Raw genomic sequence first — 26,182 nt, 5'->3', positions numbered from 1 at the left:
GCTGGAGACCTCAGAGGAGGAGTGGCCGAGTATCTGCAGCTCAGCGACGCCAGACTCCGTGCTGAAAGGCGCGCTGAGCTGAGGGGAGGAGCCGCTGACAGGGAAGGCTTCCTCCCCTGGCTAGCATATTAACCCCCGGGTTGCCGGCATCCCGCTTGCCGCGATATTAACCCTGGTGGTCTAGTGGTCTGGCGGGGTATGCCTCCGCTGGAGGAGGGGCCCGCCGCCACCGCTAGCGCCCCCGGTCTGTCCCCTAGACCGGGGGCATGGGACTGCATTTGAAAGGAACCCGCGCACCGCCGCTAATCAGCGGTGCGCGGCTTACCTGATCTCCCCGGCGTCTTCCGGCAGCAGTCCCGGGGGAAGCCAGAGTCCGGCTAGTACAGACTCTGGCTTCCCCCGCCGCGATCCCCAGTTCAGTGCTGGCGTCGCGGCGCCAGCAGGGAGAAGGAGCGGCAGCGTGGGCGTCTGTACAGACAGCCCAGCGCTGCCGCTCTGTAGAAAAACTGTAGTAAAAAATAAATAAATTTAACTAAGTTAAAAAAAGCTTTAGGGGGCTGCTCCTGCAGACCCCCCCCGCAGGGTGACCCGACTCCGGCCGGGCACCATCTAAAACTGAGGTGCCTGTGGCTCGGGGGTGGGGTATAGGGGAGGTTGGACCCAAGTGCATCCTGGGAGCAGCTGAAAGCTTTAACTCCGTGGTGCCCGAGGATCCAGGATCCAGCTATACCCCAAGGTCACCCTGTGGACCCCTATGGACCCTGAAGTAGAAACATATTTGCTGTATGTGCTTCAAAGAATAGTGGATTATACTTGCCGATAATTCAGTTTCTATAAAGTACTCAATGGCAGCCCTTTTTTCACAGGGACCGCCCACCTGCTGTATATAGGCAGGCTCCTCCCCTCCCCCTTGTCTTTTTGAGTATCCCCCCTTACTTGCTTTCTAGAAAAAAAAAAATTGAGGGGAGGGGTGTGTGTGTGTCTGTATATAATATAATATATAGTGCAAAATCGTTATTTTGGGGTGCAAACATGGGGAAATGACTCAGAACTCTTGGGACAGCCCCCCAAAGGACAAAACATCAAAAAAATTACCTCAGAAAAACCCCAAAAAATACTTTAGTTTTGCGGGCGAAAAAGTAAAAAGTGGGGGGACAAGCGATGCGACTAATACGCCCAAGGAGTCTGTGCTGATTAATTTTAATATGTGATATGGCGTATTGAGGCTAGATGTACGAAAACTCATCTATATGAAATTTTTAAAGAAATTTCCATCCTCTTATCCATTGCATCTTTAAATGAAGCTCCATCTTTTAGTTGAATAGTTGTTCTAGACATCAATTCTGCAGCATCCTCTCTTGGTACTGCACACTAAAGCTGGGCATACAAGGCCAGATAAAATGGCTGTCAGACCGACAGACATTTTATCTGGCAGCCTGCCATCTGCAGATGTCAGCGACATTCGCTGAGATATCTCACAGTGAATAAGCCAGACATCTGCGCTCCGCACCCTGGGGGAGGAGACATTTCCCTGTTCCTTACATGGGAAGTAACACAGGAAATGACTGTCTGTCGGCCGCTGCTGGGCATACACTGTCCGATGCGGCCGACAGTTAACCTGTTAAATATCGCATCGGACGGGCAAGCTGGACAATACGCATGCCCAACCGAGCAATATTTAACCCTCAGTCGCCCGCACACACACTACAATCATCGGGGCGATCCATGGATATCGGGCGGAACGCCACGATAATTATAGAGTGTATGGCCAGCTTAACTAAGAATTTCTTCATCTTTCACAGGATACATGCCTACAGTCCTGGCAAGACTCCCTGCCATTTATACAAATTCTGCCATACTTTAATCATAATTTCTTTCATAATTGTAGTCCCAGGAAAACGTCTACCTCTTTTTCATCCATCTCCGCACAACAGGTCCTATTCATCGCTCACTCAAAAATATTGTTGTAATTTATACTTATATTCTTAAACATACTTTCCACTTGCTCATTATTAAACATCCTTCACTGAAAAAAATCCTCAAAATCTTTTGCTTTACCACACTCTGAGGAAGCTGTACCATACTCACAATCAAGGCTCATCTGACCTGGATCTTTTAGACCCCCTGTAGAGCTAAGAATTGCTCATTTAGAAACAAATGACCTTTTCATCTATTTCATACTGTAAGCTCCTGAAGCTGGCTAGGCTGCTGACTGGGAACAGGTGCAGGCTCGAGTACATAGTCACCACAGACTACCACAACCTGATGCCCAGCAAAAGACTCATCGCAGACTGCATATCTATTTGTTAAATGCTTCTTCTTTAACGACTTCTTTTTAGGTCCTATTGCTGCAGGCACACTTGATGTCAGCATTTTCTCTCTCTCTAATCTAATCATATCCAAGCACTCCTTTAACCGCATAACTGGCTAATATTTTTGCCAAAATTATCGATAAAATGGTTGATTTTTTTTTTTTTTAAATGATCAAATTGTGTAATGAAGTTATTTAAACTGATGCAATACGATATTTTAACAAAAATGTAAAATCATGTTTCAATAGCTTTAATTTTTATAATGTGATAATTCCCCAAATACGATAATTTTGGGGACATTGTTGAAAAAAATATAAACAATATTAAAACTTGATTGTATTAGCAGGACACACACACAGACACACACGTGCAGTAATGATTAACTGGCAGATGCTCTTCTCTGCAGGTGACTGGACATGGGGTAGGCTGGATTAACTGGCAGCTGCTCTTCTCTGCAGGTGACTGGACATGGGGCAGGCTGGATTAACCGGCAGCTGCTCTTCTCTGCAGGTGACTGGGCATGGGGCAGGCTGGATTGACCGGCAGCTGCTCTTTTCTGGGTCTGTATACTAGGGCAGACTGGGTTGCACACACTAGGGGTGGAATCTGCAGATGCAGGGGGCCGGGAGGTCCCTAATGAGATTAGCGACTACCAGAAGATTTATTTTCCAGCATCTGATGCGACCACGCCAGGCAAATGGTTAATAAGGACTTACCTCTCGTGGGTGCTAACCGCTTGGTTGGGGGGGCAAGGCTCTTTGTCCATATTGCTTCCTTTGTGCACAGGAAATTCTCTGAAAATTGGAGGGCAAAAGGTAGCTCCTTTTCTGATGTGACACGTCATTTTGAATGCCCTGACTTCTGTCAGCACTGGCACCTGCGCAGACCTTGCTGGCTCATATACATCTGTCCTCTTGACGTGTGGCTGCGCACTACTGCTGCCACTAGGCAGGATTGAGCGGCTAGGCCGGTGACATGCCGGGACTTGACGTTAAATGGGCTTCCAGACGCTCCACAGTGCTCAGTTTCATTCTATCACTTGTAGTGCACCACACTGCAACAGACTGTGGCTCCAAAAGGCGCATCGCTGGGAAAAACAACCTGAGGCTAGTCCTCTCTTAAAAGTAAACTTCCAACCTAGGCATCTAGTATAGTGATGAATACATGGGCATTATGGAATATCTATTCACCATCACCTTCCTCTGCCCTGACACGTGGTAATAAACTCCTTCTTGCTAGAGTGGCAGTGGCTGCGAAAAAAGACCATTCTTTCCCAATGGATCTCACCTGACGTGCCCATGTGTCCCTGCTTCTGCCATTTTTGTCTTTCCTTTCTCACATGGGCTGGACAGAAATGTCCATAGATAAAGAGGGCACAGCAAAAAAATGTATTTTCTATTTGGCTCCCTTATGTCCTTACTCTCTCACCTCAGGATAAATCCACCCTTCGCACGTCGATACAACTGACAACATGGTATAATCTAATGACACTGGCCGATGGCACACCCCATTTTGATGATGTATTATGTCTGAATGTTCAATGGTTTGATTTTATCAATCCCCCCTTCTTCTACCTTTATTCAATGCTATATAATACTGTATCTACGTGATACGTTCTTATCTATCTATGCCTTTACTGGTTAGTTTTAGGTAGTCGCCAAACACTGGTATTGAGCGATAAAAAAAAAATTAAAAAATAAATAAATATTATATATATATATATTAAAATAAATGCTTTTCATCCATCTATTAATACCAGGACTTCATCAGGAGGAAGTTGAGGCTGTCATTTACACCGGCTCTGGGACCTGTATAGTTTGCTGCTGTTCCCTCTGGCTCCGATAAGTTTATTTTTGACCGATTAAAACTCTGTGCACATTCATTTATGCAAGCTTAACTTATATTGTTTTTGATATATATATATATATATATATAGATATATAGCCATTTCTTGTGAAAGTCCCTGTGAAGACTGGCGGAGCTGGAATTTGATTCCAGGATTAATCACTTTTACAAGTGTTTTTAGCCCAAAGGTATTCCCTGGACTCTATATATAGTACATGTGGAGTTTATAGAATTTATAGGACACTGGGAAAGTCTAAATTTAGGAGGTGCCTTTTGCCTTTATTTTAATCACAGAATCTTCACCTATTGGGATATAGGAATTGGGAGTGCACATAGAGAGACGACTTCCATAAAGAACACTTATTTTTTCATTTGGATCACTAAAGTTAAGCACCTTTATCACTATTAGTTTAAATAAATAAAATTTTTATATATATATATATATATATATATATATATATATATATATATATATATATATATATATATATACATACACACACACACACCAGGCCACACACTGTGCATAATACAGTTAGTACATAGAGAAGAGCACTACATTAAATCTACAAAGTTGTTAGAGGATTGATGAAAGCTCAATAACCAATGACCATACATGAATATGTTTATTACAACAAAAGCCCGGCTAGAACGTAGCTTTCCTGCATATGTCCTCGCTATATCCTTGGAGTCCGTGTAACAGAACACTGTGAGGTGTGCGATCTGCCAAAAATTGCATTTACATAATTTGGGAATGGCATTAGCTATTATTTCTTAACCTGTTTTCTGTCAATAAAAACATGTGAGATACTGACAGCCCATTCCCCCTTCCCAATAGTGTTTATAAAGGGTCAGATGTGACTCCACACATTCCATTTATGTGAATGGATCTTGTTAGTTGCATGAATGTTAGGGCATCCGCATGTGTTCATTGGAACCTGAGCTTTCATCAATAACCTATTAGAAGTAAACTTATTTGAGTGTTAAGAGAAACGTTTGAATCACCCATGCTAATGTGTTAGTAGTACACCCACTCCCTTCAACATTAAAAAAGAAACAATGGTAGAAAAGACAGTATCTGACTTTTCCACTGGGTTTTGGTCGCCTCAGAAGTCCCGAATTCTCATCTGTCACTTTCAACTCAATCTGAAGGAAAAGAAATGCATACAAATAAATGACTAAAGTAGTCTACCTGTGCAAATTGGCTTAAATAAAAAGGTACGGTATAGCACGCTAGAAGAATATTGGTTCATTTACTTCAGGGATTTTATTGCCACTGCTGCTCCCCCTATTCTTGTCTGACAGGATGGAAGAGGAGGAAGGGGTATATTTGGTGTGATGAGGTTAGAGGCTTACTGGTCCATGTAAGTAAATTATTTGAAGAAATTAAAGCTTTACACCTTCAGATTTTCAGAAATTTGCTTCCAAGGTGTTTCAATAAGTGATGTAAATAATGTAATATAGCCCACATAAAAATAAATTAAACTTAATGCAGTGCTCAGGTACCTACAGACGTATGAAGCTGAATCTAGAGAAAGACAAATCAAAGGTTGAAATGTTCATAATGATCAATCATTAAAGATGCAAACATTTTTTAAAAACAAGAAAAAAAAAACAGCCATCAGCAGCAGGATATAGACAAAAATAAAATAGCTTACATCATCTGTTTTAGGTTCAGCAACAGGCACCCATTTGTAAATCCTAAGAGAAGTATCTCCGACAGTTACCCATTTCTTTTCCCTGAAAAACAAGAAGGAAGAAGTTAAGAAAACATTTTGTGCAATCGCTACGTCAGTAGTTCACAAACTGTGCAACACGGCACCAAATCAAATTATTTATGGCCAATGCAATAGAAATATGTGGACAAACAGAAGCACAAACCTGTCACCCACTACATAAATGAACCTAAGAAAAACAGGTAAGCACAATTTACTTCACTTCACTACATTTTTTTCTGAACAGCAGACTTTTGGCTTAGGAGTGCCGTGAAAACAATTCTGATGCACTATGGCGACGAGAGTCAAAAAAGTTTGGGAACCACTGCACTGCGTCATACATTTCAGGAAGGACCAATTCAAGGCTAATTTTCAGAAACACAAGTGCGTATTAGTATTAGACTGGAGGTATAGGTATCAATAATCCCAATGACTGATGCAATTGTATTCTCTGTATGCAGGCAGTGTGGGAAAAACAGGTTACAAAGTAAATAGATCAAGAAATCCCCTTAACTGGATAATATTTTCTAAAAAGTCCCCAAAATTGGTGATTTCTATTTATAAGCAAATTATGGAAATGAGCTATTTAAACCTGATCAATATATATTTTTTTTTTACAAAACTGTTAAATCCAAGTTTAAATAGCTATTAATTACATAATGTGTTAAAAAAAATTATAATTACCATTTTGGGGAAGTTTTTAAAAAAAAAAATAACTTTCTAGTTTAAAAAACAACAAAAACCTAAGCTGTGGATAGACGGAGCGAGGGGCAGGTTGTGCGTGAGTAGATTTATTTTACACATACTGTACTACTAGATCACTTGTAGTGCAGAAGCTCTGGAAGAAGCCAGCCGGAAGGAGGAGGTGGTGGGGGTGCCGCCGCTGCTGCTGTTTTCACTGAACCTGCAGCTGCCATTCAGCCAAGCTGGGAGGGAATAGCTGTCGGTTTCCCGATCACTGAAAGCCACAGCGATTGTGACACAGCAGAAGCAGCCTCGACTGCCAGGAGCCGCAGCTTCTTCTGGAATCATGGTTGCTGTGCAGCCACGCCGGGAGGGGGGTGCCGCTGGGTCCCGATCACGGAGGGGAGGTCGCGGGTGCAGGGGGACCTACAGGTCCCTCAGATATAGCTGGGTTGCTGAAACAATATCTTTCAGCAGCTGACTAGTGGGCATTTCTGACTGGTCGCATCAGATGCGACCATGCCAGGCAAGTGCTTAAATATGGTGTACTGTATAATTTAATTTTTTGCAAACGATAATAAGATTTTCTGAGATTAGAACTTTAACTGCCATAATGGGAGGACGTGCTTTACATCAGTGCCTTCCATATTTTGCAGAAAACCTTTAAAACATAAAAAAAAAAAAAAAAACACGGCAGTTGGGGTTAGAGAAAACGACATCTTGTCACTTGCCTGAAACCTTCAAGTAACATGTTAAATTAGGTGTCAGTAAGAGAAGAAAGATTACAAAATGATTGCCTTATGAAATAATATGTGCTGTATATTATCTGCTTTAATGTACATAAAGAAGATTGTTCTCAAAGACAAACCGCTTGTTTGGTCCCATCATCAAAAAAGTAATCAACTGTCAATTGGCATAAACAAATGGACAATTGAAGAGAAGTCCCACCAGACATTGGCAGATGCGCGCGCGCGCACACATGAAAGTATTCAAAGTAACCATACTGCTTCAAAATAACCAAGTGAATGTCTAGATTAAGAAGAAAATTTCAAATTGAATCTTCTGGCAGCGATTTTCAACACCAGGCAAGACATATTTTCAAAGCACAGCACTGAAACACGTTTATATGAAAATACGGGTGTAGTAGGTATTACCAAATCCCGACAGCAGCAGCCCGGCAAGGGTGAAGATCCCGATCGTCCCTAAGGTAAGTATCGCCAACCTAATTCTATCCCCTAACCCACCCTTAGGGGTGCCTAACCCTAACCCCCCCTTCCCTTAGCCTAAACCTAACCCTCCCGGGGGGTGGCTAACCCTAAGTCCCCCCTGGGAGCCCTAAACCTAACTCTCCCCCCCTCCGCACAGCTGTCCGAGCCCAGCTTACCTTCGTTCGGTATGCCGGGTGTCGGTCTTCCGGCATATGGTTAATGACAGGCGTCGAGTTTTTGACGCCTGTCATTAGTACCACACCGGGATTAGAGTCTCTGGAAGCCGGCGGTCGGCATTTAGACCGTCGGCTTCCAGACTACATCCCGAAAATACTAATACCAACATCTAAAACACAGCAAGGCATTTTTTCCTGTATTGACAGGCAAATTTTAGTCAGCAACTCCTCTGAAGAACTCTGCAGAGCAGCCTAAAATGTCAGTTAAGAGTACAATAGTATGCAACAAGGTAGAGAATAGGTCTACAAACAATGCCATACCTTAACTCTCATGTTAAAGGAAATGTTGCATTCACCTCACAATATTCACATTTGAAATAAAACTTTGCTATATCTCTGAAAATCAATAGTTCAGAGGAGGACCCTCCACAATAACCGTATCAATTTAAGACCCTTTTGTCATATTATTACTAGAGATGTGCGGTTCGGTTCTCCAGAAATCCGAATCCACCCGAATTTCATGAATCAGAGTAAATCAGAGTCGCGGTTCTAATCTCCTGAGGAGATCCGGGTCGCGGTTCTGATTTTACTGCGATTCGGATTTTAAATCCGAATTTCGGGTTTTGGATTGCATAAATTACATGATTTTAGCAGTTTTTAAAACTTTTTATCTATATTTTATTTAAAAAGTCCAGATCCAAAAACACTTGAGGGTGGTTTGCAAAACCAAATCCAGATCCAAAACCTTGAAGGAGATACAGATCCAAAACACGGGGGTCGGCGCTAGAAATGAGCGGGTTCGGATTTACTCGGTTCTCAAAACCGCATTTTATTGGCTATCACTTGTTTTAGATAGCAAATAAAATAAATCCAAACTTGTGGTAATGTGGCGATAAGAACCGAGTAAATCCGAACCCGCTCATCCCTGGCCGGCGTACATCCTTAATTATTACAGCTTGAAAAGTATCAGATATAAAAGGATCAGATATTTAGCTCATTATTGAATGAATTAATGTCATATTTTTGGAAAACTGCAGGAATCACATATGACCAATCAAACTCATCCGCAAACATCTGTAAACCATCTGCTGAAAAGATTGCGACTCCTTAAGCGGGGTCCAACTAGACGACGTGTGTACCCAGCGTTGGCAGATGGGACTGGACGATATATCGGACAGTCCGTACACACTGCATGATCTGGTGTATGATTGCCCAATATGTCTTTTCCTCACCGCATCCAGAAGCATGGTGTCGGCCGTCACATCTTCAGATAAGCCTACACTGCACACAGTGGACGGTGCAGACGATTTGTTGTTCCAAAACTAAAAATTGTCCAATATATCGTCTAGTGTGTACCCAGCTTCACACACTCAACAGATATTTAGCTACACTGATGCTAAATGTAAACATAATTAACATTTAATGGGCTGGGAAAGGGCTTGACTGAACAGCACATAAACATGCAGGAGGAGAACGGAAAGCTTTGCTATAACAATCTCTATAAACTTGTATGAAGGGATAAATATGTGCCATATACCACAGGTAAACAATAAAATAATGATTCTCTATAAACAGTGCTGTTTTCCCTGTGCTGATGTTGGTACGTTTTAACGAGAGCATGTACCAATCCACATTAGAGATGTAATTATGCACGGCCAAAAAGGCGTCACTGCTGCTGGAGGAGCATCAGCAGACGTAGTGGGTAGAACGGTCATTAGCGCATACACACTTCCAGGTTTGTCTGACATTGTACCATCGCAACTGATGAATATTAGGATGCCCATAACACCAGCTAAGATTAGTTTTTGCCTGATAAAACATGATTATAGGTGCGTACACACTCTTAAGAGATCTCATGAACAGGCCGGGAATCTGAAGATTTGTCCGACGATTGTACAGGTGCGTACCCAGCTTTAGAGATGTGGTTGAGAAAACATCTATATCCCCATCCTCTGTAAAGAATCAGTGTACACATATGTCCATCCATAGGGATTTCGATGCGGCTATGCTTCCCTCCCCAGCCAATTGTCAAAACTTGGACCTGAGGACACTAGTTGTCTTACTATTCTTACAAATTATTGGGATAACTGGGTATATATATGCTGTAATAACATGTATGCAGGCTAACAATAACGGGAAACAAAGTTGCAGGCCAGCTGCGCATTTACTAGACTTTAGCAAAGAAACCAATGTATTGTATTAACTAAAGAAGCCTGCATATCATTTCAATTAAATTGCTTTGTTACATACTTCTTGGATGCTTTGAAGGTACTGATTAAAAAAAGTTGTTATAAAACCCAAATTGATTCTGAAGTCATTGAAGAACAGAAGTCTATTACAAAGCTTGATTATATTAATAGTAGCCATCTCACCTGGATGCCGAAGATGTGCACTGTTAGCGGGACACTGGCAGCCCGTTTGGTATGATCAGACGTCTGCTCTGTGAATACATCCTTGCAAAGTAAAATAAAGTCCGCTATAGTAGAATAGGCCAGTCACCCAAGAGGAAAACAGCATTACTACAAACTGGGATCTACAAATTAGTCTCTCAAAATAAATCATCATCTCTATATTGGATCTGATGTGTGGCAACTGTAAGACCCAAACCACATTCCGTTTTTTTGCAAACCAAACCTCATGCAAAAACCGTTAGCACCTAATGTAGGAGATGGACATAAATGCTTTTGTGCTGTGTAAAATGCAGCTCACATACTGAAGTGTCAAAAGTCATGGGATAGATGCCTAGTATCATGTTGGACCACCTCTAGCCTGGCAACGTGCAGCAACTTGATGTGGCATCGATTCCACAAGTGGACGAAAGATCTCTGGAGAGATGTTGACCCATGCCATCTGGATAGCTTCCCACAGCTCCCTGTTACTTGTAGGTGCAGGATCGTGGGTGCGAATGGACCTCTCCATCACGTCCCATAAATGCTCGATTGGGTTCATGTCGGATGAATGTGGTGGCCACACCATTAATCGGAACTATTCAAAACGCTCCTCAAACCAATTTTAGACAACTTTGGACTGATGATACGGTGCATTATGCTGCTGGAATATTCCATCGTTATGGGGGTACTTGAAGGCCAGGAAGGTCTGCAAATAGTCATCAAGCAATGCAATGTAGTGGGGTTACCGGTTATGAAATTTTCTGGCGGACCAGCAGACTCAACCCATGCCAATGTGAACATACCCCACATCATTATGGAACCACCACCAGCCTGCATGGTGACTTGTTGACAACTGGGGTCCATGTCCTCATAGCGTCTGCTCCATACCCGAACTGTACTAACAGCCCAAAACAACTGGAACCGTGACTCATTTGGACCACTCCACATGTTGCCAGTCCTCCAAGGTCCAATTTGCGATGTCACGAACCCAGTGATGCAACCTTGGCAGTTGAAGCACAGCTGACTGCGGTCGCATTACATTCAACGTCGCCAGTTAAAGGATTAACATGGATTTCTGGTTGTATCTTATGAGGGTGCGAACTAAAATACGCGATAGGTGCAGCCTCTGGGCTAGCCGTGGTAAATAATTGAATAGCTTTCGGGCACTTCTGAAAGAATGGAATCACCCCCATTAATTGTTACTCTTATATCATGCACCTATAGTTAAAGGGTTATTAGTCCTTTCGGACACATATAGGGCGGTATTCAATTGTTTTATCGCGCCCGATCTCCCGCCTTAAGCGGTGGGAGATCACGGGGTGATAATCGATTCTGGTTTCACCGCGTAAAATGGCTAAACCCGACCAAAGTGCAGGCGCTATCGTGAAAAGTGCCATTTGCGCGCCCAAACAGGTCACTTTTCCCGCATTTCAGCTCGCCACCCCTGGGGGGTGCGAGCTGAAATTACGGCGCCGGCAGCTGTTCGCGCCCGACAGGAGAAACAATTAAATAGCTCCATCAGGCAGGAAGGGGGGACAGCTGCCGGCGCCAACAATTGAATACCGCCCATAGAATGCACAAATAAAAGGTCAAAAAAAATAAATGTAAGGTTCCCAATTACATAAAGTGTGCCTGCAGAGCTAAATAACACCATCCAAAGCTTACATGTTGGTTTAGTTTAAAAATTTGTGCTAGATCACTGAAATGTAATTGTCTTGGGTCAAGTGTTCTCCAAGAGTAATCAAATTTCAACCAGGGCCCTACTTTTGTCGAGTTTTTACGTTCTCCCATTTTGTTGTGGGAGTTTCCTCCAGGTGCTCTGGTTTCCTCCCAGACTTCGAAAACAAACATACAGGTTGGTAAATTGACCATAATGAGTAAAGGGGGGTATCCACTTAGCGATTTAACCAAGCGATTGCACGATAACGGCGTCGTTATCGCGCAATCGCTTGCAAATCGCGCATGCATCGGGCATGTTTTGGTCAGCAGCGACCAGCGATGCGCGTGCCTGCTGGTCGCTCCCGACATCGCCCATGCATGCTGGTCAACCTGACGATCTCGTCAGGTTCAGCATGTGCGGGGATGAGGGATGTGCCTGGACTGAACGAGTGAACGTTCAGTCTAGGCACATCACTAGATATACAAACGAGAGCACGATTGCAATGTCGTAATCGTGCTCTCGTTTGTATATCTGTAAGTGGATACCCCCATTAAATGTGTGAGTTAACTTTGACTGTAAGCTACTAAGGGTTGGGGTCTGATGTGAATTAAATATTATCTGAACAGCACTATTATATTATGGCACTATTTAAAACAGTAAATGCTTGTTTTCACACGAGTAACTCATTGTCAGGGTGTTTGAACTCCACAGCACCAGTAGCATTTCATACGGTAGCTTTAAACATGCTGTCACTGGCAGAGGATGTGAGGGCTGATATGCAAGTGGAGTGAACACGAGTGTGCTTTATTTTATGCTGCAGGTAATGTAAGGTAGCATGTTAGAAAGTGTCTAAAAAGAAACAAGACAAGAGGGAATTTTTTTTTTTTCAATTTCTACAACTTGCCTATTATATGCATTAACAGTATATAATAAAGAAAAAATGATTGCAAAAGTATACCTATCCTTTTAATCAGCAGTTATTACATATAAATAGGTAGGCAAGAACAATAGCTTTATTAGAGTTCCCCTGATTAAAGTCTCATTGTGGGTGGCTGGAAGGAAAGGGAGAGGGGCCCATCTACTTCCCCTGTATCCTGGAATAAAATTGTTGACACCACTAAGCAGTGCAAATGGGAGACCTATGTAAAGAAGACAACTATCAAACCTATAGAGGGAATTCAATGTTTTTTTCACAACTGATCTAACGTCTAAAGTGACAAGAGATTGGGGGGGGGGGGGGATGTTTAATTGTTTGGGTCGCCTATGCCTTTTTGCGCATACTGCACCCAAAAACACCGTAAAGCGGCTAAACCCATGCAAAATCCTTGTTAGCGCGCCCAAACAGCAGTTTGAGTGCTTACAAACCCTGATTTTTCAGTGGACTTCTGCTCGTCACCTCCTGAGGGCGACATTCGCGCCCAAACGGAGCAACAATTGAATTGCTTCGCTGTGCACACGTTACTAACAGCCGCATGCAAAAACAATTGCCCCCATATAAAGATGGTGTATAACACCATTAAGGGTCTACTAATTCTCTCTCACCAACTATGTTTTTGGGTTGCAATGAGAAAGGCAATATGAAAATTGAATGGTGAAATTGTCCCATAGCACAGACTGTGCTGGTGTTGATTCTCTGCTCAGGGAGATCTTTAAGGATAAAAATTTGGCAACTGAATGGTCAGTTTTCTTATTGAATAAGCGGATTGGGAAAATTAACAAAACAGCTTGAACTTAACATTCCATCTACCAGTCACAAGTTAATGTGCCACATCAGACTTCTCCCCAGCTAATTTTCAAAATAAACTGAAGAATACAATGGAGAATTTAATAAAACCATACTTATGCAAAGATTTGACCTCCACACAAATGTAGGATCCTACAGGGGCGCCGAGAGGGGGGGGAGCGGCGCCGCCCCCCCCTCCCTCACAGTAGCCCAGCACACAGCGTGTGCTGAGCTGCAGTGGAGACTGCTCGTGGCTGCTGAGCAGCAGCCACAGCAGTCTCCTAAGCCTGTGGGGGGAGCGATCACACTGATCGCGCCCCCCCTGGCTTTGCGCCGGGCTGAGGGGGCCCAGAGCGCCCCCTCTCCACAGCGCCACTTCGCTGCATATCTTTTTTTTCCCGGGAAGGGGGTGTGGCCATGCCTCCCGCGATTAGGCCACGCCCCCTATTACCCGAGCCCGCCGCAGCTCTCAGCGGGCCTGGGATCCTAATCCTAGGTACACACTTGTCGATATATAATTAGTGTGATCGAACGATATATCGCAAGTGCATTGGCAGATGCGTACACCTGATGTTTGTGAACGACATAGTTCAGACATATGTTGGCCCTGCAGCACAGCCGATGCCGATATATATATCTGAAAGATAAATCAGTGCATCTGCATGTGTGTACGGGCGACCCGTCGGACACCCATCACTTGCTGCAAGGACCGCTTACCCTGACATCTCAACTAGGTGGGCAAATTTAAATGCCCGCCCAGTTGTGATGTCAGCCCAGACACATCGAGCGGCCAATTAGTAAGTGTGTATAGCTGACTGATACATCTTCCTACTACAGGGCTTGACAAATTTTTCGAAAACTTAGGAGCCAGGATGAAAGTGTAGGAGCCAGACCCCCCCCCCATCCCCCCGGGAAGCATTACTGAGCACCTACGCCTCTGACAACCAACCCCCATGGCCACACCACTAACGGGGTGCCCCGGTACTAATCCCCCCTCTGCAGTGCCCCCCGGTACTAATCCCCCCTCTGCAGTGCCCCCGGTACTAATCCCCCCTCTGCAGTGCCCCCGGGTAGTAATCCTCCCTCTGCAGTGCCCCCGGGAAGTAATCCCCCCTCTGCAGTGCCCCCCGTAGTAATCCCCCCTCTGCAGTGCCCCCGGTAGTAATCCTCCCTCTGCAGTGCCCCCAGTAGTAATCCCCCCTCTGCAGTGCCCCCAGTAGTAATCCCCCCTCTGCAGTGCCCCCAGTAGTAGTCCCCCCTATGCAGTGACCCCAGTAGTAGACCCCACTATGCATTTCCCCTAGTAGTAGCCCCCCCATGGTGTCCCCAGTAGCGGCCACCCCCACCTATGCAGTGCCCCTGCAGTAGCGGCCACCCCCACCTATGCAGTGCACCCAGAGTAGCGGCCACCCCCACCTATGCAGTGTCCCTACAGTAGCAGCCATCCACCCTATGATTTGCCCCTTAAAAAAAAAACAAAAAAAAAAAACGACGACCGCCGCTATCCGCTCTGCACTATGGGAGAGACGTCATGACGTGACGTCTCTCCCAACCTGCTGCGGGGTGAGCCTGAAGGTGGAGCTCATGAGTGAGTTCCAGCCGGCTCACTCCGCGAACGACGCAGCAGCCAATGAGAGTCTGGCAGACTCTCATCGGCTGCTATAACAAACATGCAGCCGCCGCTGACGGCTGTATGTTTGTTACTCTGTAGTGTGGACCGCGCTCTCCGTCTGCACTACAGTGCCCGGGGGTTGCTGATAACCTGGTCGCCAGGCAGCCCCATCTGGTTGCCATGGCGACCTGGCCCCCGAGCCCTGTCCTACTATGTACCCAGCATAAGGAGGAGCACACAACGTTTGGGTGCCCGTGCTGCATGTTTGCACCAAAAAGCACAGGGTTTAGCCGCATATAGCAACTAACCCCACCTTAAGTCCTGCTTTGATCGCCCAAACAGACAACTTACCACACATTTCTGCTTGCCACCTCAGGAGGCTGTGAGCAGAAATGCATCTAACCACGTCTATGCGCACTCCAACGGAGCAACAATTGAATTGCTCCATCGGGTGCCCATTAATATAGGCGCCCTATAAAACAATTGAACTGTCCCATTGATGGTTTACAAGGAACAGTGACCAAAGTAGCAAGTACATACAGTTCTGGACAAATGTGCATGCCTACCAGTGACAGTAAAATAGCAATGTGGAACAGACCAACAAGCATACCTCCCAACAAGTGAAAGTATGTGACTGCAAATAGGGCATTAGCAGGTAAATCATGAAAAGCAGGCAAGAAACTCTAATAACATAATGAGTAACAATTCATAAACCCCTTGGGCACTTTAAATCAGTTTTATTTTTACAGTAATGCAAATAATACAGGTAAAGGGTTACAAAATGAGCCATACTTCATCAAATAAACAATCGGATGGGCACAAAATACTGGTGTTTCTTTCCCGCAAGTCATTATTGGCATGGGGTATATTTGTCATATATTACATATATTAATCCTCTAAGAGGGCAATGTAGACACTATAAAATTTGGACTGTCTACTTTATATATTACTACTTTATATAGTAAAGCATTTTTATTCTGGAGAGACTTGTTAAAGGATTACAATGGATATATGAATATGAAGGAACAACTGGACACAGACTACTTTAAGGAAGATATAAACTGTAGGGTATGGCCATACCAGTCACAAGACCAACACAATTTAGTAGTTATGAAAGACTGTACGTACAGCAGCATTTGACACAGGGTTTTCCATCATAGTCAAAACATCCACTTATGGAATCCTATTGAAGAACTGCATTATAGGGGGACACAAATTGTTGCATGTTTAAAATTTAATTCTAAAATACACACTGGATAAATTAAAATATCTACAAAAGACATTCACAGATATATGTAATATTTCAGGAGTTTATAAGTACTGTAAATCTTAATGAAGATCTGATTGTGAGGAGACACAGAAGACTTAAGGTGCATACACACGTAACGATTTTTTAAACGATATGTCGACAACGACGTCGTCAATTTTTCTGACCACTCAGTTCATAGCACGGGAGCTGAAAGCCTATGGTAAGTCTTGCAGCTAATGCTAATTGAATTCCCTCAACAGAGGCTCTTACCTACATGATTGAGTATGAATTAGGGTTTTTTTTTTTTTATCAACATCAGCAGCATTAATAAAGTGTTATAATAGTCTGCACTGTAGTACAATGGGCATCATCATTCACATCAGTTCCAGTGGAATTTACAGTCTAAAGGAGGAATTCAATTTAGCACAAAATTCTGAGAATCTCCGCAATTCTGGCCTGCGCACATAGGACCTCAGAGCCGCTCGCAAAATGCGAGCGCTCGCTCTGAATGAGGGCGGCCGCTTCACATTTAAAATCCGGCCTCCTGGCCGCTTGCTAAGCGGTGGGTGACCACCCACAGCTTTAGCGAGTGACCAGGTTGATAGTCGCGATGGTCGAGACCATCGCTACTTGCGACGAGACCCTTGTAGTAGGGTCTCGTCTGCCGCAAGCCCCGTGAGCTTTCGGCTCTAATAGAGCCAGAAGCTCACCACTGACATCGGTAAAGCCTCTGTTTGGCCAGCCACCCCGCCAACAAAACGGTGCGAGCTTTCGTTCACCATCGACCGCCGCCCCTTTTGTAGCGAGCCCCGGAGCGAGAGAATTTCTCTCTTGCTCCGGGACTTGCACACGCGCAGTGCGGCCGCTGCACGTGCGCAGGTCCTCAACATCGACCCGCTTGCGAGCAGGTCTGAATGAGGCCCATATTGGGCACTTAGGGCAGTGACAACAATGCAAGTTTTCCCTCACACTCCATAGGTGGGAGAGCAAACTCCACACAGATAATTCCCCTAACATGGAGCAAAGTTATGAGATCCAATTTGTGCATGTAAAGTAATCATTTCAGTTTTAATAAGTAATTTCCATTAAATTAATCATGAAAAATATATGCGTGCAAATAAAATAGAACTATAATCAGGTTTATTTAATATTGGGTCAAAGTCTGCAAATAGAGCATTACACTGTCAAAAGGTCTTGCATTATGTATGAAATTCCTAATATTGAAAATGTTACACAAACATGAATCACAATGTGAGCAATTCAATTCAGCACGCTGCTGAATAGCCCTGGGAAGGAATTCCCGGAGCTACTCAATTGACCTCGTTGTTAAGTCCGTCTACAGGATTTCTACTAGAACCCTCCTGAGGTGTGAACAGAAATCCGACTTACAAGCTGGCTGCGATACCGTTTTCCGGGTGAGCGTAGTGTTAACAGCCTCACGGCCTGGGCCACTGCAGACTGCAGGTGGGGAAAACTCAGGGCTTTTAGTGGGACTCGCTAAAAGGGCAGGGCGCTTTTTTGCCCTTTTAAAATCGGGTAAGGCGTAGCGCCCCACTAAAACAGCCTAGCGGGAACACTATTCAATTGTATCAGTTTTTTGCTCATGTCGCACCAAAATACAACAGGCTTAGAAGCGTAAAGCGGCTAAGCCTGTCTAAAGTCCTGCTTAATGCACCCAAGCGGCAGTTTGGGCGCCAAAAGAGGAACTTTTCGATAATTTCTGCTGTCCACCTCAGGAAGCTGCGGGCAGAAATCATGCGTTCGCTCCTGTCTGCAGAAACAATTGAATAGCTCCAATGGGCGCAAAAACAACTGAATTCCCCCCTAAGGAACATAAAATAATGATCAGCCTGTCTACAGGACATAGGGCCTCATTCAGAGGCGGTCGGAGGATGCAAGCGGTCGCTCAGAAACTGGGCGGCCACTTGCATCCTGACCGCCCGCCTCTGTTGCGGTCGTTAGGCTGTGGGTTAACACCCACAGCTCTAACGACCGCTCCGGTGATGGTCGCGATGGTCAGAGACCATCGCGGCTTACGACGAGACCCTAGGGTAGGGTCTCCCTTGTCGTAAGCCCCGGAGAGCTTCTGGCTCTGTCTGAGCCGGAAGCTCTCCACTGACAACACTGGTCACTAGTGATGTCAGAGGGGCCACCCCCAAACGGTAGGCGTTCCTCCTTTTGAGCTGCCACCCCCCCCCCCCCCCGGCCCGCCTTCCAAACGGGGCGAGCTGTCAATCAACATCGATAGCTCTCCCCCTTTGGATCGAGACCCGCTACGACCGGCGCTGTCGGTCGTAGCGGGTCTCACGCATGCGCACGACGGCGCCGTCACCGTCGTGCGCATGCTCTGTGGGGGGCCATCGACCCGGTCCGAGCGCATCGGCGCTAACGACCGGGTCTGAATGACCCCCATATTCCTTTACAAAATGTCCACTGCTAAGATTGTAAGCTTTACATATGAATAACTTTCAATTGTATTTATATCAGGAGGCATGGTTGGTTGAGTGGTTAGCATTACTGCATCATAGCACTGAGGTTTGAGTAAAACAATATACCCACTTGTGTGAAGTTGGTCTTCCCTCACATTTGCGTGCATCCTGACAAAAGGAAAATAACCCTAGTGTGTGTACGTGAATATCGATTGTAAGCTCCACTGGGGCAGGGACTGATGTGAATGACCAAATATTCTGTGAAGTGTGTGGTGTATAAATAACTTAATATTACTAGTATTTGCATATCACACCTTTAATATTATCGCTCTCCCTAATGGCTTCCTGTAGTCAGAATTAAACACTTAAGGCTTGGGGAGTCTGTGAGATATGTCAGAAACAACAACATGGGCACCAAAGATAACTAGTGTTAAAATAATAAATACAACCTTCATGAACTCTTGCTGTGTGCTGCTATATCGGTGAATTCAGTCACATCCCACATTAAAATGGGTTTAAGTTATTGTAATGAGTTTTTTGTACTCATTTAACAGAGCTGGATTGAGGAACTGGTCACAAATAATGCTATAAGGACATTTAAATGACTGGCCAATAGGCAGCACCAAGGTCATCCCACAATAAGTGAGCAGCTTCCTATTGGCTAGCACACTTCTACAATAAAATAGCTGATAGTGGGTATAAATGCCGCTGAGTGTTACCCTACTCACGTTATGACTTATAGATTACAAAGAATTAGAACATTTTAATTGACAATAAAAGGATCGGTGTAGCCAGGACGCGGCTGTCGGTGGCACAGGTGACCTCCCCGGGGCTGGGACACTTCCATCCACCGTGTAATTATAGAGGGGGCTCAGGATGGCATTGTACGGGCGGCACCAGCCACACACTGGGTCCAAGCGAAGATAATGGCACATGGCGGCCCATGCAGCCGGCTATAGGCGAGAGACAGCGCCGGGAGCCGCACTACTTCCTCCTCCTCCCCCATCTTGGTGCCAGGCTGCCAGCAGCAGCAGATAGCGGAGGCAGAGGCCGGGGGAGGGAGCTCCGAGTCTCAGGGCCAAAGCGCTAAATTTAAATCTCTTCCCCCCCTGATAGGGGACATCAGTGAGAGCCGCAGTCGCCGGGGAGGAGGAGCTGGAGCCCCCGGAGCGGCCACGCTGGGCTGCTGCTGCCTCGCCGGCCGGGACTGAGCCGCAATGGCCGCCGCCTTTGGCGGGAGCTCGGGGAGAACAGGACGCCTGCAGCGGAGGACGTAGAAGGCAGAGAGGTGTCAGGTGGCCGCGGCACCCCGGCTCCCGGTCCCGCCGCCACCTCCCCGCATTCCGCCCCTTTGTTGTCTCTTTCTTACCATTTTCGTACTTTTTCGATGGCGGCCATAACCCGTTTGATATCATCTTTAGCCCGGCTTCGTGTTTCGGCTCTGACCGAGCGTCCCGACATGGCTGCTGCAGCGGCGACGGGCTGGCCGGGAGGGGGAGAGTAGGGAGATTCGCCGCTGCCGGTTACTTATCGCTCTTTCTTCCCTTACACTCACACACACTCACATACGGCGGCCGCCGCGTCCTGGCACAGTCTGCGCATGCGCGGTGTCCGGCCTGCTGCTGCTGCTGAGCATCGCGGCGGGGGGATGGGGATAGGAAAGCGCTGCTGCACACATAATCGATGCCATGTAACCCTGCTGCTGCCCTGTATCATCATCATCATCTGCTGTGTGGGGTGCAGAATAACGCCGCCCGCAGTGGTCACATTTTACCTATAATAAACATGCGCCTAGCTATCTGCAGCACGGACCGAAGTACATGTCATTATGTAACAGGAGAGAGGAGACTGCTTTGGGTAGTTTCCGTAGGAACAGAAACACTTCACGTGGTTCTACAAACTTGTTTATGTTTATTACATAAGCGTGGGGAGGCGAGCAATGCCCAGCCCTCTTCTGGAGATATTGTGTGTGTGTGTGTAATATATATAGATAGATAGATATACACATACACACACTGTACACTCCTAATAGTTAACTTATAGTACAAAAGTGATTTTCCAAACTGCACCCAATAGGGTTATTGAGCGGAGATAATCTCTAGATGATATAATTTAAAATGCTTCACTACGATTAATGGGGCCCATATATCAGCAATCCCAAATAAATACAAAGACACCGATCATGTGTCGTTCCCCCCCCCCCCCCCCCACCAGATTTAACGATTCTCCCAGCAACCAGCACCCATACATTGCCAGTATTTACCAGTAATTTTCAGCTCATTTTCATCAAGGAACAGATCTGCCAATGAGGACCGGATTAAGGGTGGACCACAGGTGGGCCCCCAACACTGACCTTGACGCTGATGACGGGACTCGGAAGCCAATCTGCACTGTACATACAGAACCGGAAGCATTCAAGTGGAGCAGGCCGTGGGATGAGTACGGACAGGGTTAGAATGCAGACACTGTCAGTCGGTATCCTAACTCTCTCCCAACCCTAACCCTCGCTCCTTGGTGCCTAACCCTAACTCCCCCCCCCCTAGTGCCTAAACCTAACCTCCCCCTCCCTGCACCCTAAACCTAACAGTTCCCCCCGTAGTGGCTAACCCTCCCCCCAACCCCACTACTTACCTTCGGGATGCCGGTAGTCTGGATTCCGGCGCTGGCATTATGACCGCCGGAATCACATCCACTGGTAATTTAACCACATCCCGCAGGCCATGCCACAGGGGGTGAGTACTCAGTGGTCAGAATTGGCAATCCCCATAGACTGCTGATTTTATTACACAATTATCTGCAAAACGCAGAATTGCCCTAATTGATTGCTGATGTATGGGCCACATCAGGGGTATAACTAGGTATTTGAAGGCCCCATAGCAAAAGTTTAAGTGCTCCTATGCACCACCCAATAATAAAAAATGTATATGACACATGTATATTTGACAAGGAAGATGGGCCCTTCTCTCAGCTCTGGGCCCCATAGCAGCTGCACCTCTTGCACCTATGGTAGATACTGTGTTATGGGGCCCATAGGCGTAAGTGCAATCTTCTAAAATAAACTACATTCCACAAAACCAGAACATAAAAGTATAATCAACCCAGGGCCAGACTGGACTAAAATTCTGTCATTTAAAGCATACATGCCCTCCCTCCTCAGCAATGGCATCCGACTCCTAGCAGCCTCCTCTTGGCTGCTCCAGTGGTTTCCAGCCTTCTTCAGTATGTGCGATGTGACATCATGACATCACCATGTACCTTACATCCATCCTCTTGAGCAGAGTGGTGAGAAGCGGAGCTGTCAGCCAGGCCTTCAAACTGATTTTTGATTAGGAGAGGCATTTTATTGATTAATATAGACTTCTCATTCTATTCTTGACTCTGCCTACTTCTTAGTATGTACTTTTATAATACAATTATAATTAAAATGAAAACAACATACAATTGTACATCGTTCACTGTATAAAAATACACAGCACAGTTCAGGCAGAGGATTCAAACTCCAAACCACATGTTCTTTAGTCAGACATTTAGCAGGAGAGTTCTCTGTAATTATGTAGTATGTGCTTGCAATATGGTAAATAATACCCTGACTTAATCCCACTGTTTACACAACATTCCATTTAAGAGATTTGAAAACCAAACCTTCTATGCCATGTTCAGACACTTAAAGTGTGAGCTAAATAGTGTAAATATATGTGCACCTAGTTAATAAAGTTTTAATTTAAAACACAAATGCTCCATGCAGAGGACTTGAACTCATAACCTCATGTACTGCAGCCCAACACTTAACACATGACCTGTTTGCTCCTGTATAGGAAATCTTGGAATTCTAACTATATGTAAATTAAAGCTAAGCAGATCTGTGGCTGCAGGCTATTAGGAGGAATTGAGTCAGTCCCAGCCACACACTACACAGATCTGCTTAGTTGCAGTGGTCCAAGCTAAGACTTACAACTAATTAAAAGATTTTTTATTTCTAAAGCCAGCCATAAAACAAACAGTAATAGCTCCAATCCGACAGATTCATGACAATTCTCAACGATGTACAGGAATGACAATTGTTCAATGCTGAAAACATAAGTAAAACTATCAAGATAATTTGATTTGAATTTCAAATATGTTTGATCCTCCAGACTGTTGTTCAACTGATCTAATTCACTAAAGTGAAAATCAGGTCCAAACATCGTTTACTGTATGGAAAATCTTTCCATCTCAGGCCCTGATTCTAAAAATCTAACAGGAAGTCATTACAGTTACAGTACATGCCCTTTTCAATTTCTTGATCTGAAAGCAGCTTCTTATGAAACAGGATAATAAATATTTCTCAGGTCAAAAACATGTTTGACTAAAATAGTTTTATAATTCAATAGTACATGTACAACAAAATCAAGAATTTTATCTGTATAATTTAAAAATAATGATGAACAACATATATTTTACAAATAAGCTTCCAACTGGTCTGTAGTGCTGCAACATGTTGGTTTTAAGGTGCATACACACACAACGATGTTAGTAACCAATGATTTTAGTGAACGATTTTAGTGAACGATTTTCCCTTGAAAAAGTGAACGAAAATCGTTAGTTACTAAAATAATGAACGATTTTCATGAACGATTTTTTTAATCATGCATACAGTAAATGGAAATCGTTCATCGTTTATCGTTCAATCTGCACAACAAGAACGATTTTCTGAATGAAAATCGTTTATTGGACAGTCAGAATGGATGATAAACTACAAAGGTGAACGCGCATGAACAATTATCGTTCAGCTTAAAAAGATGAACGATTTTACAAATGAGTTAACGATAACAACGTCGTTATAGTTAAAGCGTTCAAAAAATCGTTGTGTGTGTACGCACCTTTGCAAAGACAAAGTATTAGAAACGACCATTAATAGCTAACAGGATGCAGCCTCTGGAGTCTGAGAGTGCTCTTCATAAGCATCAATTGCAAGAACTGGAAAACCAAGAATGTCTGCAACCAACACGTCTTTCGTCAATTCCTCTGGGATCTCTTGTTCGAGCAGTTCTGCTACATCTGTAACACACAATGCCAGATACGTTTAAAACATCTTTAGTTGGTGGATAAAAATTAAAATATGCTTCGTCCTTTGGGATAGACAACATTAGGAAGGAAAGAAAATGCACTCGCTGTAAATGGTATGCACCACTGACTGTTATTGTGCTGCTCGGCTCCTGATATTTGCACATCAAAAACTGTCCATACCCCAACTTTCTGCCATACGTGTCCCCGTTATTACAAGCAAATGACTTTAATGAGAGGTGATTCAATCACTTATTTTCTATTTATTTATTGACATTTACTTATACAGCGCCTGCATATTCCACTGTGCGCTTTACAATTGGGAATAGAACAGTTGTAAAATAAGACTGGGTAATAACAGGTAGACAAAGAGGCTAAGAGGGCCCTGATCGCAAGATTACCATCTATAGGGAAATGTAACTGCCATGTTACATATATGCACAGCATACATAATATAAATACAGACATGTTAATAGCCAAAACACATAGGAGGTATATTTACTAAAGTGCAGGTTTTCAGAAATGGAGATGTTGCCCATAGCAACCAATCAGATTCTAGCTATTATCTTCTAGAATGTGCTAGATAAATGTTAAGTAGAATCTGATTGGTTGCTATGGGCATCATCTTTTTTGAAAACTCTCACTTTAGTAAATATACCCCTAAGTGTCTGCAAGAGTATTTTAAGTAAGTATTAGGTCAACACCTTTTGGTTGCACATGGTATTCCAGAAGCTGTATTTCCTTTATTAAATAATTACTAATGTCATAAGCATAGTTATACTTTTTAGTTTACCTATGTATAATGCTCAATCTACAACAATAAAATCTGAGAAAGGGAGGGAACTCTCTCAGACATTGGGGCATAGTTATCACAATATTCATCTCAGATGTGGATGGGATGTGGTATCGACCAAATTCGCAATGCAATATTTTAATACATCACAAGGATGCATCAAATATCGCAAACAGGGACAGAGCTTGGGAAAATACCCTCCCCGCACATCTCAGGGTATTGTTTTGTAAAAAACGCCCTTAGAGTGTGATCGTGCATACATCGCTGGCTAAAAAAAAAAAAAAAAACACCCCCGTGCGACTGTCCCCCCCTTATCTAACACGTACCTGCACAATGATCGGTGATCCGGTCTCTCTTCCGTCACTCAGGTCAGCTGGATGCTGAGCTTCTGCTCCGTGACCCCAGTCAGCTGCTCTATGCTGTGAACCGGCATCTCAGTTTATAGCACAGTGGAGCAGATGACTGGGGTCACGGAGGAGTTTACCGATCACTAGCCCCTGGTGCAGGTAAGCGTTATCAATTTTTTTTTTCTTTGTAATCAGCCTGTAGTCTATCTGACACACATGGCTTATTCCAGAAGTCTGCTCTGGGCTCTTCTTTCTCTGTCAGCAGACAGGGAAGGCTGAACTGGAGTAAGGGAAATGGAGGTGGGGGGAACCCTGCATAACGCCATCTCCAGATAGCGTTATTATCGCAGGGCTCCCTCCCAGAATTTTTTCACATTTTCTTTGTGTAAGTCTGAAACAGATCACATTTCCCAATACAAGTATGGGAAATGTGATCTGCTTACTAAAAGAATGCAAATTTAAGGGCTTGGAGAAGTTTTTTTTATAAAAGTTGCTCCAAATGCTTTTTAATACATTTTAGTGATACTAAAATAATGTGAATAGGGCGTGAAACAAACTAAATTTCTGTATTTTTAGAGCTGACAGCAATTAGAGCGACAATATTTGTGCATTACAGTATGCACAGCACTAAGACAAATATTTATGTTGATATAACTAGAGGAAAAGAGATGATGTTTACATTTTTTATCTCAGGAAGCATAATAGTTATGTACTCTCATATGTAGCTTATATATCGAATTGTGGGGAAAACTGGGCAATATAATCACATTCAGTCACAGATAATGTTTATGTTTTGCTCACAGCGTATAAAAATTAGTTGCAATCTTCATACAATATTTGCAGATAGATTTCTGTTTATTCAGCACGCTTTGCATTGGAAGTAAATCTGCTTTATTTACTGTATGTATAGTAATTATTTTCATTCAAAAGAAAAATAAAGTCAAAAGATACATTGATGTGTACTGAAAACTTGTTAACTTTTTTGTGACAAGTGAC

General features: G+C 44.1%; 2 protein-coding genes across 7 annotated transcripts in view; both read right to left on the bottom strand.

The window, feature by feature from the left end:
• Positions 1–20,631, bottom strand: part of BCL7A (BAF chromatin remodeling complex subunit BCL7A) — a 57,825-nt gene extending 37,194 nt beyond the window's left edge. The window contains exons 1-3 of one of the 2 annotated variants that reach the window (XM_088449161.1): positions 20,373–20,630; positions 5,816–5,897; positions 5,241–5,303 (exon numbers count right to left, since the gene is read on the bottom strand). In XM_088449161.1, coding sequence (XP_088305287.1) covers positions 5,241–5,303; positions 5,816–5,897; positions 20,373–20,464 — 237 coding nt within the window. In that variant the 5' untranslated portion in view covers positions 20,465–20,630. Of the gene's footprint in view, positions 1–5,240; positions 5,304–5,815; positions 5,898–20,372 lie in introns of both variants that reach the window. The other variant, XM_088449162.1, reaches the window with a different exon arrangement.
• Positions 20,632–23,091: 2,460 nt separating this feature from the next.
• CFAP251 (cilia and flagella associated protein 251) overlaps positions 23,092–26,182 on the bottom strand; it is an 85,208-nt gene continuing 82,117 nt past the window's right edge. For all 5 annotated transcript variants that reach the window (XM_088449071.1, XM_088449067.1, XM_088449070.1 and 2 more), the window contains exon 23: positions 23,092–24,040. In XM_088449071.1, the coding sequence (XP_088305197.1) occupies positions 23,901–24,040 (140 nt within the window). In that variant the 3' untranslated portion in view covers positions 23,092–23,900. The remainder of the gene's footprint in view (positions 24,041–26,182) is intronic.

The sequence above is a fragment of the Taudactylus pleione genome, unplaced genomic scaffold (genome assembly GCF_031769625.1).
Source record: "Taudactylus pleione unplaced genomic scaffold, aTauple2 ptg000479l, whole genome shotgun sequence".
In the NCBI taxonomy this organism is placed as follows: domain Eukaryota; kingdom Metazoa; phylum Chordata; class Amphibia; order Anura; family Myobatrachidae; genus Taudactylus; species Taudactylus pleione.
Note: the sequence above shows the minus strand (reverse complement) of the source record. Positions and strands in the feature narration are given on the sequence as shown.